Source organism: Poromitra crassiceps (genome assembly GCF_964638095.1).
Source record: "Poromitra crassiceps genome assembly, chromosome: 17".
NCBI lineage: Eukaryota > Metazoa > Chordata > Actinopteri > Beryciformes > Melamphaidae > Poromitra > Poromitra crassiceps.
The window spans coordinates 25,285,421-25,300,198 of NC_139635.1; the positions used below are offsets into that span (position 1 = coordinate 25,285,421).

A 14,778-nucleotide genomic window follows, 5' to 3' on the forward strand; every position below is an offset into this window, starting at 1 on the left:
AAAAATTTAATAGGTAATAGACATGTAACATTAACTGTTGTGCTAATCAGATGTGTCAAAAATGGGGGGGGGGGGAAATCACCCTAAAATACTAACGTTGTGAAAGAAAAACAGACATTGCTGTAAAAGAAAATGGTTCCATTTTCTTCTTTAGTGGTTTATTTTTCATGTGGATAAGTGGCAAAATGTAGCTTACAATGAAGTTTTTAATAGGAGAAAACATTTCAACTATATGATACATCAAATGTGAACATCAGATTTGTGGTGTCAGTTGTGGCTCACCACTTTGCACTGACGACGTTCAACAATCAATGTGTCCACCAACAGTAGCAGAAAATAGACTTGAATGCAGCCAGAGGAATTCGGTTTTGAGTAAGTGATGCGACTCACTTCTTCTTGACTGGAAACTCTTGCTCTCTTGCCATTACTATTGTTGTTATCACTATCGCAAACAAAACAAAACAAAACATGGCAGAAAAAAAAACATATTGAATTGAATTGAATTAGCCTTCATTGTCTCCCTTGGGAGAAATTATTTTTGGGCATCAAGAGACACAGCGTTAGACATATACATATTGACATATAGACAGTGCAATCAGACGACAATTAACATTAAATTCCTACAGTGTACATATACATCAAGCGTACCCAGTGGTAAAGTATTGCACCAGCCCTCCACAAAAAAAGAGAAAAATGTTGAAATTAAAAATTATTAAATATTGCACCGCTTCCCTAAGAATAGAACATGATGAGCTGTACTAATGATCTGCTCCATACTGTTGAGATGGCCATCAGAGGGCATCTCACATCACCTGAAATGAACGCCTTCTAAATGGACCTGGTCCAGTTCTCCAGTTTTGTTCTCTGTGTATTCCAGGCTCCCAGCATGATGTCTGACCCTGTCCAGGAAGATGAGGATCTACCTGCCAATCACACAGGTCAGAAAAAAAGATGGGAATTAAGGGCGCTTTCACACTGGCGCCCCGGTACCGTTCCCGAATTGACCCCAGGTCAGGAACGTTTGATGAGTGTGAATGTTGAGTTCCGTTCCGTTCCGTGTCTGGGCGTGGAACGGAGAACCGTGACAGGGTCCACTTGAAAGGGTGGTCTGGGGAACGCTTTGGCGTAACACTTGCGAATGTGATCACCAACCGTACCGAACCACATAGACACAAACACATGGGCGAGGATACACTCCAGGCATAGTTGATGACGCAAGTGTACTCTGCAAGTACGAAAGCAATCGTTCCCAGTGAGAAGGCACCCTCAAGGTACAAGTACATTTACCATAATATATCTGCAGAAGTGGTGGATAGGGTTTCTGTTCAGATTTAACATACGTAACTAGGAATCTCACACGAGATTCCTAGGGTGGAGACTCTGGAGATGATGCGCCACTTGTCCACTTCTGCCTACTTATACTGCCACCACTTATATAGCCTCAGCCTTTGCCCGAGTGACATCCCTGATGGCATCACAATTGCTCAAGTGAGATCACTGATGACATCATCACTGATGACATCACAATCATGACACACATTGCCACCACAGTCAGACACCACTTAGCCGATTTTAACTAATGCCGAGTTCACACTATGCGCTCCGAGCCCTCGGCGAACTGGTTTTGGAGCTCGGCGACAAACCCCCCCTCCTCCCGCCACAGGGAGCTCCCCCCCCCCCACAGAGAGCTCCTCCCCCCACAGGGAGCTCCTCCCCCCACAGGGAGCTCCCCCGAGCACTCACTCACCGACCAGTCACAGAGGTCCAACGGATATCTAGCCTGCTTGATATCTAGTCGTGTCGGGAGTGTGGTCAGGAGAGAAGAGCGTAGTGAGGCAGACACGGCCCGGGGTGATGTGTGCTGTCTGCAGCACGCTACAAACAGGCAAGTGGTCTGACTGAGGAGGTCATTCTCCGGGATTGGTACAAACTGCCCCACAACCAAAAAATAAATTCAAAAAGCATTTAAGTAGCTATGCAAATCATATGTTTACTAAAATCATTCTATTGTCCATTCGAAACCTAAATAATATTTGAGATAGCCGTGAACTTAATAACTCCGACATAAATCTAACATTGAACCAATTTTAGAGAATGACCCATCGATGTGCGAGCGTGTGTCTTTAGAAAGAATAAAGCCGTGTGAGACTGTTTGAGGACTCTTGCAGATTCTCCTGGTGAAATATCTTGTAATGTGTGATCCTCTGTCGCAGCTCAGTCATAGTGTAAAAACCAAAGTGACTCAAAGACGCATGATTACAAACAGACAGTTGTATAGTGTGAAAGGAACAGAGACTGACGACTCACGAGGATCTTGTAGTCTGTATGTGTCATTAGAGAATAGATGTATAGGAGTGGATAGGGTTTTTGTTCAGATTTAACATAATATATCTGCAGGAGTGGATAGGGTTTTTGTTCAGACTTACATAACTAGAAATCTCGCCTCGCAGGCCTCGCCTGCTCTATTGGCATGCGCAGCACACAATTGTTCAACTTTGCATCACCGATGACATCACTCACTGATGACATCACAATTGCTCGAGTGACCATCACTGATGACATCATCTTCGGCTCGAGTGACATCACTGATGATGTCATAGACATTGTGACATCATCAGTGACATTACTGACCAAAAATCATCACAAATCTCACAATGTGGGACAAAGACGCAGATAGGACCCATTTACTCCCTTCAAGGATAATGCAGGAGTGGATAGGGTTTCTGTTCAAAGTTAACATACTGTAATATATCTATCTGCAGGAGTGGATAGTTCCCCCCCCAATACGAGGGATCAGCCGAGCAGCATTTTGGTAAACAAACCGCATCACTGGGTGGCAATGGCAATGGAACCCTATGGAGCCCAAGTGGCGCGAGGCGTGAGTGTCTGACGCCAGTTAACTCTGTTTACATTTTTAAAACTGCGACAGTTCACACAATTTTTTAACACGACATTAGAATGTCAAAATATAAGCGATGTGATGTATAGTTTTTGAGATATTAACGTTTGTTTGGCACAACTCATACTTTGTTGTTTTGTTTTTTTTGCTACTATTAACTGCCGCGGGGTTCCGCATTTCTCGGTGTCAAGTGACGTCGCGCTGATTCGTCCTATATTTTATTTTCAGTTTTTTATAGAACAACAAACGAACAAGACAAACACGCTCAGACACAGGAAAAGAAAAAAACATTGATATCCAACATTATAACGTGGTGCTACCAGCTGCGTAAGGTGCTTATGTGTTTGTAAGAGATGTATGCATGGGATTCCATATCATTAGATACCCGCCGGATGAGCCAACCGTCACCCCTAACCTCAGTCTCTAGTCATTCTTAACCTTGTCTAAGTAGGTTAAAAACGGGTCCCATATAGCCGAGAACCTTTCAAGCAAGTTGGTTCTCAGGGACCTGAGTCTCTCCATCTGTATAACAGAGATCATGCCCATCAGCCACAACTGAAAAGAAGGCGAAGAGGAGGACTTCCGTTCCTTCAGAATGAGTCTTTTGGTGACAGTTTCCCCCAGTGTCAGAGACTGTTGTGTGGATAGGGTTTTTGACAGACAGATTTAACATAATATATCTGCAGGAATGGAAAAAATAAAAAAATAAAATAAAAAAAAAGATCTGTTGGAGCGTTGGCGACGGCAGCTAGAACCATATACTCAGCTTGACGAGGCGTCGCAGCAAAATGAGTAAATTGTGTGATTTCACTACGATTTCAATGACTAGAAGTTAGCCCAAGCAGAGAATGTAATGCTTGGTAATAGCTTTCGCTCTCTCCTGTTATCTCCCCATCTACATTATATTATACTTGTGCTGCGTCAGCTGCGTCAAATCACATTTTGGAGGAGCTGCACGCCAGCTGCGCCGGCGGGCTCGCCAGCCGCGGCGCACCCCTCTGTGCATTCGGCCAGGGCTTCGACACACAAGCATGTCAATGCTTTTTGCCTCTTCCAATCCCAAAAATGAACATTTAATTTGTCGTTGCTGTTGTTTCCTGTAAAAAGATCGGTCCATTAACTTTAAATATCTTGTATTGTTTGTGTGTGCAGGTCCTAAAGGTGTAATTAATGACTGGCGAAGATTTAAGTTGGACAGCGTGCCTCAGAACAGGAGAGAGCTGTTCAGACAAATGTCCAGCAGTCCACCAGAGGATGATAAGGAGAGAGTCAACAGAAAGGTGGATGGATCACACACACGGACACAAGCAGACACACAGACAGAAAACCAGACCGTGGGCACACAGGCAGACAGGAACACACACACAAACACATACAGGTACACATATAAGCACACACAATCACAGACCAACACACAAACTCAGAAACACTCATGCACACACACACACACACACACTAGGCAAAAAAGAACACACAAGCATACACCTAGATAGAGACACAAAAACATGGACTCAAACACAACAGACACAACAGAGCCACAGACACAGGACCACAGAAGCTGGGTTTACATTTGTTTTGCAAACGTTTGAAAAGTCAATAATCTCAAAATTTTAATCAGCTCCATGAAAGATTGCTAAGCGAATAAGAAGGCTGTGTGTCTGTGAGGGGGTGAGACAAGATCATGGAGAGAGCAATGCTACTTGCCAGAGCAGAAGTAATACAGGAATTATTATGTCATGTAATCTACTGGTGGCCCTATTTATTCATTTATTTATTTATTTATTTATTTATTTATTTATTTATTTATTTATTTATTTATTTATTTATTTATTTATTTATGGCGGCGATGAGTAGGCCTGAATATTCCGGCCGATATCACAAGAGACACGCCCACTCTACGATGCACATTATACTGTATATCTGGGAGAGAAAACACACAAAACAGCTGTGGTCATTGGTCATCGATCATGTGGTTGTGTCATCATTGGTCATTGGTCATCATGTGGTTGTGTGATCGTGCAAAAGGAATTTTAGGGACGGAGAGCCTTTGGGTGCAACACTTTAGGATCCAGAACATCTGATCTGCTCCAGGATTATCAGGCCGCTTTGTTAGGCCGCTCTGTTCCACCAGCAGAATACATGGCTGCAGACTGGACAAGCTGTAATATAAACACTTATTCTGAAAAGCTGTTTCCATCTCCCACTTTGAACATTAACTGTTTTTCGAAAAAGGCACAAAAAAAAAACCTCGAGCGTCAAACCTTTCTTGTGAAATTGAAGACGTTTTTTTGTTTCTTTTCAAAATACATTGATTTAAACACTGCTTGATGACTGTTTTGTTTTGTACTCTCACCTCCAGATGAGTGTTCAGGAGTACGAGTTGATCCAAGAAGAGGATGAACGTTGCTTGAAACGCTACAGAAAACAGTGTATGCAGGATATGCACGAGCGCCTGAGTTTCGGTCCCAAGTTTGAGGTGGTCCACCAGCTTGACAGCGCTGAAGCCTTCCTGGAAGTGATAGAGAAGGAACACCAGAAGACCCTGGTGATAGTCCACATCTATGAGCACGGTCTCAAAGGTTAGTTTTTTTTTTTTTTTAATGTGTTGAGTTTCAGACTGGCTCACAGATACATGTAACAAAAACAATCATTAAAGCAGCTACGAGCAAGATTTTCGATTGTTATTAAACAGTCTAAATTTAATATCGATGCATCACATCTTACCTCTAATAGTAGACCAGACCAACGCAGAGTAGTCTCGCTTGAACCCCTAGTGAATCGGCCAGTGTTAGTCTGTCTGTGGCCAGGGCAGATCAGGAAATGAAATGAAACGGTTTGCAGCAGCCACTTCGGCCATAACCACAAAATAACTTCCAAAAAACCTGTTAGAATATAACGAGAGATGTTCGCGAGAGTAGCGAGCCCCTGCGTGGCGTGTTCCTTGTTTATGGTCTGTTGCTAGGCAGAGCGAAACGGCGGAAGGCAGGCAGCTGCCGTGACCCGTTTCGTTTCACTTCCGGGTTTATCCGGCCCGCCGGTAGACAGATAGAGAGAGAGAGCGCCCTGGTGACGCGAGGTTAGACAGACACAGGCCCCTATCGTTGCATCGGCCTAGTTTCTACGCCGAGCGCCTGGCGCAGTGGGCGTGGACCAGCGCACTTGATATCTTGGTCTTGGCGCTACACGCAGCCTAAAGCATTACAACCACGCCTTTTAAGCATAAAATTATGCACCGTCATGCTCATTGGATAAGTGCAATAAACGAATCGCACGCTTGCCTTTTAAGCTCCAATTCCAGTGGTCCAGCAAAACCAGACAAAAGCCAAGTGCTCTGCCCCCCCCCTCCCTTCATCCAGTCTGTCTGTCTCCATATATAGACTATTATTCCATATTATTATGCTTCTCAAACCAATCTAACTGCAGTTTAAATACTGCAAGCATGTAAATACGCTACACTATAGCAAGATCAAAGTGAAAAGAATGTTCTAAATGCATCAGCTAGAAAAATATAGCCTATCCCTATATGATGAGATTAATTTTATATTGGTGAAAGTTTGTCCAGAAAGATATCGTTTTCTCTCCCCTGCTGCAGGTAGAATGATGCACATAAATATACCCTACATTATGTAAAGTCATTGCATAAATGTGTTTTTATTGTAAAACTAAATGTGAAGTAGGGCCAAGTTATTGGAGCGGACATCACAGTATAGCACATGACAGTAGAAGCGCGTTCCGCAGCCCTGTCACTTATCTAAATCACGTTAAATCCACAAGAGATATATATAGGCCCAGGAGGACATATATGTTTCACATAGGGTGGTGTATTCATTTCGATGTTTCATTTGGTCCAATATTGAAATGTGTACAATTGCAGGTTGTGTTACCATTACACATTAATTTAGATCAACCTTTTATATCTATTTCGCCTCATTTGGTTGCTATTTAGTAGCGAAATGGAGAAGCCCAATGCATGCTGGGACATGCCAGGCAACTTACAACTTATTTTTCCTATATGGGAAGTGTGTTGTGCCTGTCTAAGCGAGGGAGTCAGAGAGAGAGAGAGAAGGGTGACAGAGAAGAGGCAGAAGAGCACTGGCGCACTGAATAGGCCTGGTTTCAGAGAAGCCCTTTTCCCACATGCGCTTTGTACCGCAAAATGACCGGAACGTGGTATAATGCCTGCATGTGGGAAAGGCGCCGTGCCGGTATAAGCGCGACCCCGTCGTCGCGGCCATTTCACCAGTTTTGAGCCAGTCAGAAGAGCGGTATGCCGCGATAGGCAGACAGGTGAGAAAGGGGTCCAGTCATTTTCCGCTATCAGTGCACACAGTAGACAGTCCAACACCAAATACACAGCTGATTGTTCGATATTCCCCTGATGTTGCGTACCACCAAAGGACTATTGCCAGTCGCAAACGCGCTTCCAGTGGTTTTCGCCACCGGGTGATCTTGCGTGTTAGTGCGGGTCGGACCAGACTCAGCACGTAGTCGAACGTACACCGGGACATGCGAAAATGACGCTTCCATTCCACGTCGTCAAAATTGTTCAGAGCATCTTCCCAAAATAAATTCCCTCCTGGTCTCTCTCGCTTCCAGACGGCTCTAGTCTCACGCAGCAGCGCAGAGGTACATAACACTGTCATGATCTGTCCCCGGTTTAGTCTATCTTCATATTCTGCACGATGTTGAGCGGAGAAGACTGCGAACATGAATCTGTTTCTGTTCGCACGTATATCCCTTTCCATTTTCGCCTTAATTTGTCTGCGTCGCTGTCTACGTTTGAGGAAAAAGCGCGTCAGCAATATTATCAAAAGAGTGGACGCCGGCTCCATGTTTGTTTGTTGTTTTTTTCTGACTGGCCTCAGTGGCCTGCAGCACAGACCCCAGGCCACTCTACTATTATAGGTAAGATGTGATGCATCAATATTGTAATTATACTGTTTAATAACAATCAAAAATCTTGCTGGTAGCTGCTTTAAAGGAGTAGTTCAAAAAAATAAAAATGTGGTCATTATCTGCTTACCCTCATGTTAGCTGAAACACTTGTGATGTTTGAATGTCAATATAACACACAGCAGTTGGGTTCCCATCCACCTGTTTTTATGTGAAATTTCAAATTGCGCATTCAAATCCTGAGTGGAAACACCAGAGAATTCGATAAAACCTCCAAAATATCTCAAAAAAGTTTTCACGCTTGAGGGAGGTGGAAAAGTAGGGTGTATCAATAAAAGGAAATGCGATAAATGCAGTGGAAACAGCTTTAGCGAATCTTTAACCATTCAAAAACATGCTGTTTTAACGGAGAAAGACATCGGGATTTCAGGCGACTCACATCCAGAAATGACATTTTATTCGCTTACAGTAAACCTCTCCGTGGATTATATGCTGAATTGAAGAGTGGCGTCTGGTAATACATTTTACATACCTCTGTATAATCAAGAACCGTTAAATGAATGTGATCTTTTTGATAGCGAGACAACGGCACACATGTGTAACGTTAGCAGAAGCATTTCCTCCACTTCAGTCTGAATATCAGGCTAGGATGTTTTCTCTTTACCTCACATTTAGTCAGAGAACGGGTTAATTTCCCTCGTTTGAGGGTTTGACTGGGGTCTGGGGATGTTTTAATCACGTCAATTAATTGAACCTCCTCTTCACCGTTCCTGATATTACGCATAACGGTAGTGGGTGGAAACATGCATAATATCGCATTTTATTTTGCCGGCTTTCTGTAAATTCGATTAAAAGTTCCGATACCTTTGGATGGAAGCCCAGCTAGTGAGTTAGTTAGCACTGCTCTATAGCAACCTTCCCCAAAACAACTGGAGTGAATGGATTCAAAAGGAACATCAAATCACTCCAAACAGCAGAATCCAAGTGTTCTGAAGTGGGTTCAAAAGTCCATTATTTGCCCCATTATCTCCTAGATTTTCTACAGTTGTTCAGCACCATGGCAGCCATCCCTGGTTGCCGTCTGAAGTATTGTAATCACAGGTAGACTGCACTTTAACGCACACTTTAATACAGATGGGAATGTTGAATTACACATATGGTACCCAAAATGCCAAGATGTGACATTCTCACTCTTTGTTTAAGTTTTAGATGTCACATAATATCTTTTAGACAATTGTTTTGTTTTAAATTATGTTTTAAATATAATATAATATTATTCAACATCATATAATTTAATATAATATAATGTAATATGCAAATATTCTCTTCTTCATTCTGCCATTGCAGCACAAAGTAGCTCTGGACCACTATATATAGGGTATGTAGGGACAGATCAGAATCAGAATCAGAATCAGAATCAGAAAGACTTTAATGATCCCCGGGGGGAAATTGGGACAAGTTACAGCTGCTCGCACTCAGGCATGAAATATCCACATAACACAACATAACATAACACAGTATCACACAGTATCTCCCTAAACGTAAAAACAGTCAATACAATAAAATTACCGGTAAATGCAATAGAGTAAAATAAAATAACATAGAATAAAGTAGAATGAAGTAGAATAAAGTAGAATGTACAGTACGTGTCAAATACACGTACAGTGTTTATATACACGTATAACGCTTACCAAAACATCTGATGTCCTGTACCACAGCACTTATAGCCCAAGGCTAATTTGCAATCACTGTCCCTAGATGGAATTAAAAGTACCTGTTAAAAGCAAAGTACAGTAAGATACAATAAAATAAATACAATAAACGTAACAATGATGATAAAATAGTCACCAAAAGACCTACTTTTGTTTCAGGGTCCATTTTGTTATTTCTGTCTAGAAAAGTACCTGAATATACGATGAGTTTTATTTATGACTGTAAGGAGGTACGAGCTGACAGGGAGCACATGAAGGCAGCAAGAATCATCCATCAACGTAAGGCGACCAGAGCTCCATGAGTGTGGAACATCTTGAGATGACGAGGTAAAACAAATTGACTTTTGGACCCACAGTGCAATTGCTTGGCTTCAGAAGACTTGGATTATGCTGTTTGGAGTAATGTTATGGTAATTTTTGCCCTTTTTGGAAGAAACTGTTCAGGGGGGTGGAAATACATTCATTGCAGTTCAATTCCAACTCCACTCCGTTCAACGCTGCCATGGAGCAATGCTATCTCACTGTGTTTATTTTGACATAGGAATGTCACCAGTGTTTTAACTGACATGATGAAGGCAAGTAGATAATGACCACATTATAAATTCTGGGTGAGCTATGAATTTAAAAAAAAATGGGAGATTGTCCCATTGGCACATTAGCCACCAAAACCATCCATGTGTCCCTGCTAGAGGGGTCGCTGCAGTGCTAGGCTAACACTAGGCTAACACTAAAGCATTCACAATGTTCAGTCGTCGTTGTGATCACTCCTATGAAAACAGTCCTTTCAACAATTGCATCTTGAAAAGTGACATTGGTTCTGATCTGTTCCTCTGTCAGGCTGTGAGGAGCTGAACTCGTCTCTGGACTGTCTGGCTACAGAGTATTCCACTGTCAACTTCTGCCGGATTGACGCTGTGGCCACGGGCGCCGCTGAGCGATTCTCCTCTGAGGTTAGATCCGTTGTTATTTTTTAATCATTATTATTACATCAGTATATAACCTAAGATACAAGAAATTAAACTAAATCCCTGTGGGGCAATTTGGTAGTAGGAACAACATTGTTTTTCACAGCAGCAGTGCCGAAATAGCTCAGTTGGGAGAGCGTTAGACTGAAGATCTAAAGGTCCCTGGTTCGATCCCGGGTTTCGGCAGCTGGTGGGAAACCCTTTTGGGTGGGGTAGTGGTAGCACTGTAAGAACCCCCACTAAAAACATGCTGAACTAGAAGGCGTATACATACCTCCGCGGCTCTGCCATGGTGTGTTATGTGAATCCTTTTGGAATTTAGGTGCCTTTTTGTTACTAGGCGAGGCCGCGCAATGCACAATGCCTCCTTGTGTGTGACATCACTGATCAGTCTTGTCACAATGCCTCCTTGTGTGTGTGTGTGTGTGTGTGTGTGTGTGTGTGTGTGCGCCCTTATGACATCGCTTTTGACATCATCACTGATGACATCACTAGCTAATTAGCCTAATTAAAAAATCCGGCTCCGTTAAGTCACCTGCACGTTTTCAGCCCGATCGCACCTAAAATGGCATAGCTGCGTGGCCGAACACATAACTTGAAACAGACATCGCCCACATACTCAATTTTATATTCGGCTACCTCCATTACCACACCTCCATTACCACACCTCCTTTTGGCCAGTAAGGTTAATCAGTTGGCTCTTGACCTACTTATCAACAAAGTTTCATGGTATTACGTGCACCCGTGTGGAAGTTACTATAAGCGCCTTTTTGTGATTTTTTCAAGGTCAATCTAACACCCCCTTTTGGCCAGTGGGCATGGAAAGTTAATTAGTTCATCCTTGGCCCATGACCAAGCTTTCTGCAAATTGGAAGTTAGGCGCCTTTCTATGATTGGACACGCCCATTCCCACACAGCCTTTTGGCCAATGACCAACCTTTCTGCAAAGTTTTCTGGTGTTACATGAATCTGTTCAGAAGTTAGGGCCTTTTTGTGATTGAACACACCGATTACAGCGCCCCCTTTTGTCCAGTACGCATGGAAAGTTACTCACTTCTAAGTTGGCCCATGACCAGGCACGGACTGCATAATCGGGCACGTCGGGCAAACGCCCGGTGGCCTGGCCTGGCGTGGCCTGAAAAAATAAATAAATAAATAAATAAATTTGGTGCCCGCAGTCAGGCCACTCACTGAACAGCAGGCCAGGCGCCGCCTACTGGTTTACTAGTAGTTTTATTACTTTATTCAGGGTTAAAGTGGCCCAAATCTGGCTACAAACGACCCAAATTGGGCTTCAAACGGCCCAAATCTGGCTTCAAATGGCCCAAATTGGGCTTCAAACGGCCCAAATTTTGGGGGGTGGCGGCTTCTGGAGCTCCATGTCTGGAGGTCTGGGGGCAAATCTGATGGTTGAAATGTACATGGTGTGAGGGCTCACAAACCAGATTACTAATCTACCCAATCTGGGAACCCAGAGTCTATTTTTATTTGGGGGGGGGGGGGGGGGGGGAATAAATAATAATAATAATAATAATAAAAATAAAAAAGCCCTACCTTTTCCCTTCAGCTTCCTGTACAGAGCGCCTCTCCTGCCACGTCACTTCCTTTTTCCGCGTTCGTTTCTAATAACGTTAACGCATAGAAGACGTCAACTCGTCTCACAACAACAGTGGAAAATGACTGGAGGTGTGGCGCAAATTGCTATTCAGGCTGTAAACAGTGGTGCACGTACGCGGAAAAGGAAGTGACGTGCTCCACTGTATACAGTCTGAATAGCGCAGCGACTTTGACGATACTACTACACACAACAACTACACGTCTATAATAAATATTACAATGTGCTTTCAATGTGCTCACCTGTGGGCACTGCTTCAAGTAAAGGGTCTCCAAAGTTTCTTCCCCTCCCCCACCCTAGCCTGGGTAAACCCATCCCCCACGTGACCTGCTCTCAGGCCTGTTCTCAGTCACTAGTGACTGGGAACTGAGAGAGCAGGTCACGTGGGGGCTGGGTTTACCTAGGCTTACCCCCACCCCGCCTCTTCCCCCAGCGAATAACAAGAAACTGAAAGTGAATTGAGGTGTAATTGCTCTTTAAAATCCCTTCAGGTTCTGCCTGCCATGCTGGTGTACAAGGCCGGTGAGCTACTGGGCAACTTCCTATGTGTCACCAAACACTTCAGTGACGAGTTCTATGCGACGGACGTGGAGACGTCCTCAATCAGTTCGGCCTCCTGCCGGAGAAGGAGTTGGCAGCATGCCATGACGAGGACGAGGAGGAGGGAGGCGGGGTGGAGTAGGAGGAAGAGGAGGAGGAGGGGTGGAGTAGGAGGAGGAGGGAGGCGGGGTGGAGTAGGAGGAGGAGGGAGGTGGGTGGAGTAGGAGGAGGAGGAGGATGGGGGTGGAGTAGGAGGAGGAGGAGGCAGGGGTGGAGTAGAGGAGGAGGGAGGCGGGGTGGAGGAGGAGGAGGGAGGGGTGGGGTGGAGTAGGAGGAGGAGGAGGTGGGGTGGAGTAGGAGGAGGAGGAGGAGGGAGGAGGGGTGGAGTAGGAGGAGGAGGGAGGCGGGGTGGAGTAGGAGGAGGAGGGAGGCGGGGTGGAGGAGGAGGAGGGAGGTGGGTGGAGTAGGAGGAGGAGGAGGGAGGCGGGGTGGAGTAGGAGCAGGGGTGGAGTGGGAGGAGGGAGGTGGGGGGGTGGAGTAGGAGGAGGAGGAGGGAGGAGGGGTGGAGTAGAGGAGGGGAGGGGGGTGGAGTAGGAGGAGTAGGAGCAGGGGGGGGTAGAGGTAGGGAGGAGGAGGGAGGCGGGGTGGAGTAGGAGGAGGAGGAGGGAGGGGTGGAGTAGGAGGAGGGGAGGGAGGTGGAGTAGGAGGAGGAGGGAGGCGGGGTGGAGAGGAGGAGGAGGGGAGGACGTAGGAGGAGGAGGAGGGAGGCGGGGGTGGAGGAGGAGGGAGGCGGGGGTGGGAGGGGTGGAGGAGGAGGAGGGAGGCGGGTGGAGTAGGGGAGAAAGGAGGAGGAGGAGGAGGCGGGGTGGAGTAGGAGGGAGGAGGAGGGAGGGAGGCGGGGTGGAGTAGGAGCAGAGGAGGGAGAGGCGGCGGGGTGGAGGAGGAGGAGGAGGAGGAGGAGGGAGGCGGGGTGGGAGTAGAAGGACAGGGTCTACGCAGGTCTGGAAAGTCTGAAAAGTATTAAGAATGAATTCACAGTGTGGCTTTCAGCAAGCCAATCTCGGGCCCATATTGTGGGAGTGCCCCGTGAGAAGAGCTTCTGGACAGTTTCACAAAGCATTCAAAGATATATTTATCATGCATTTTCCTTGCAATTTTCCACATTATTCTTAGGAAAGGCTGATTTTCAAACAAGACGATCAGATGAATATTTAATTGCTATTCTGATAGCTGCTGGCAAAAAAAAGCGCTCACAAGGCGTTGGCTACTCCCTGAGGGCCACACAATACAAGAGTGGTTGGATATAGTAAATGATATTTATGTTATGGAAAGGATCACTTTTTCTTTTAGAATCCAGAAGAGTCACTTCATTCAAATCTGAACCAAGTGGGTCAAATACATAAAGCCAGATTATGACCATTGTATGTTGCTTTGCTCTGTGAATGACACCATAGACAAAATGATAGTGGCATTTTCTTTCTTTCTCCAAGACCCCCCCCCCCCCCCCCCCCCCCCCAAACAATGTGATTTGTTTAATTATTTTTTTATAACCCGATGCGAAAAGCAGCTGGCCCCCCGGTATTTGGTATTTTCACATGATCTAATCTGGCCCCCATTCAAAAATGGTTTGGACACACCCCTGCTCCTACACCTTTTACCTATCACACACCAGGCCCATTCATACTCTGCCACAGACTGGATGGAAAACCACCACCTCTCTCCTATTTACACTCAACCTCTACCTCAAACTCTACAAGGTTTCTCAAATGTTTGTATTTCCCTTTCCTTTTGCTTATCATTTTACTTTACTCTCAGTGAAAAATGGACAGCGGAGAACATTGAGAATACTTTTGCATTGATATACAGTAACCTTTGTAATACATGCTGCTGTGCTAAAATAAAGAATACAAAAATAGTGTGATCATTTCGTTCATGAATAGGTTGGGAAATTGAGGGGGGGGGGCTGGAAAAGTATGAGAAGTGTGGTTCAGGACAGGTCAAATACACATAATTATAGCTTTGATGCTGTTGTCCAGACCCACTTTGAGTCCACAGTTTTTATTGATGTGATAGGGGGATGCTCTTAGGGTGATAGGGGGGTTCCTATCCGGAAGAAACGTCAGGAGGAGCACAGTGAGAACATGCAAACTCCAC

At 44.9% G+C, this 14,778-nt stretch overlaps 1 protein-coding gene across 1 annotated transcript; it reads left to right on the top strand.

The window, feature by feature from the left end:
* Window positions 1-889: 889 nt before the first annotated feature.
* Window positions 890-12,766, top strand: LOC310791829 (phosducin-like; the record flags this gene model as incomplete). Its single annotated transcript, XM_083653505.1, is given in 6 exon segments — window positions 890-938; window positions 4,052-4,179; window positions 5,259-5,478; window positions 10,342-10,454; window positions 12,576-12,675; window positions 12,678-12,766. Coding segments are annotated over 6 exon segments (699 nt in total).
* Between the last annotated feature and the right edge of the window lie 2,012 nt (window positions 12,767-14,778).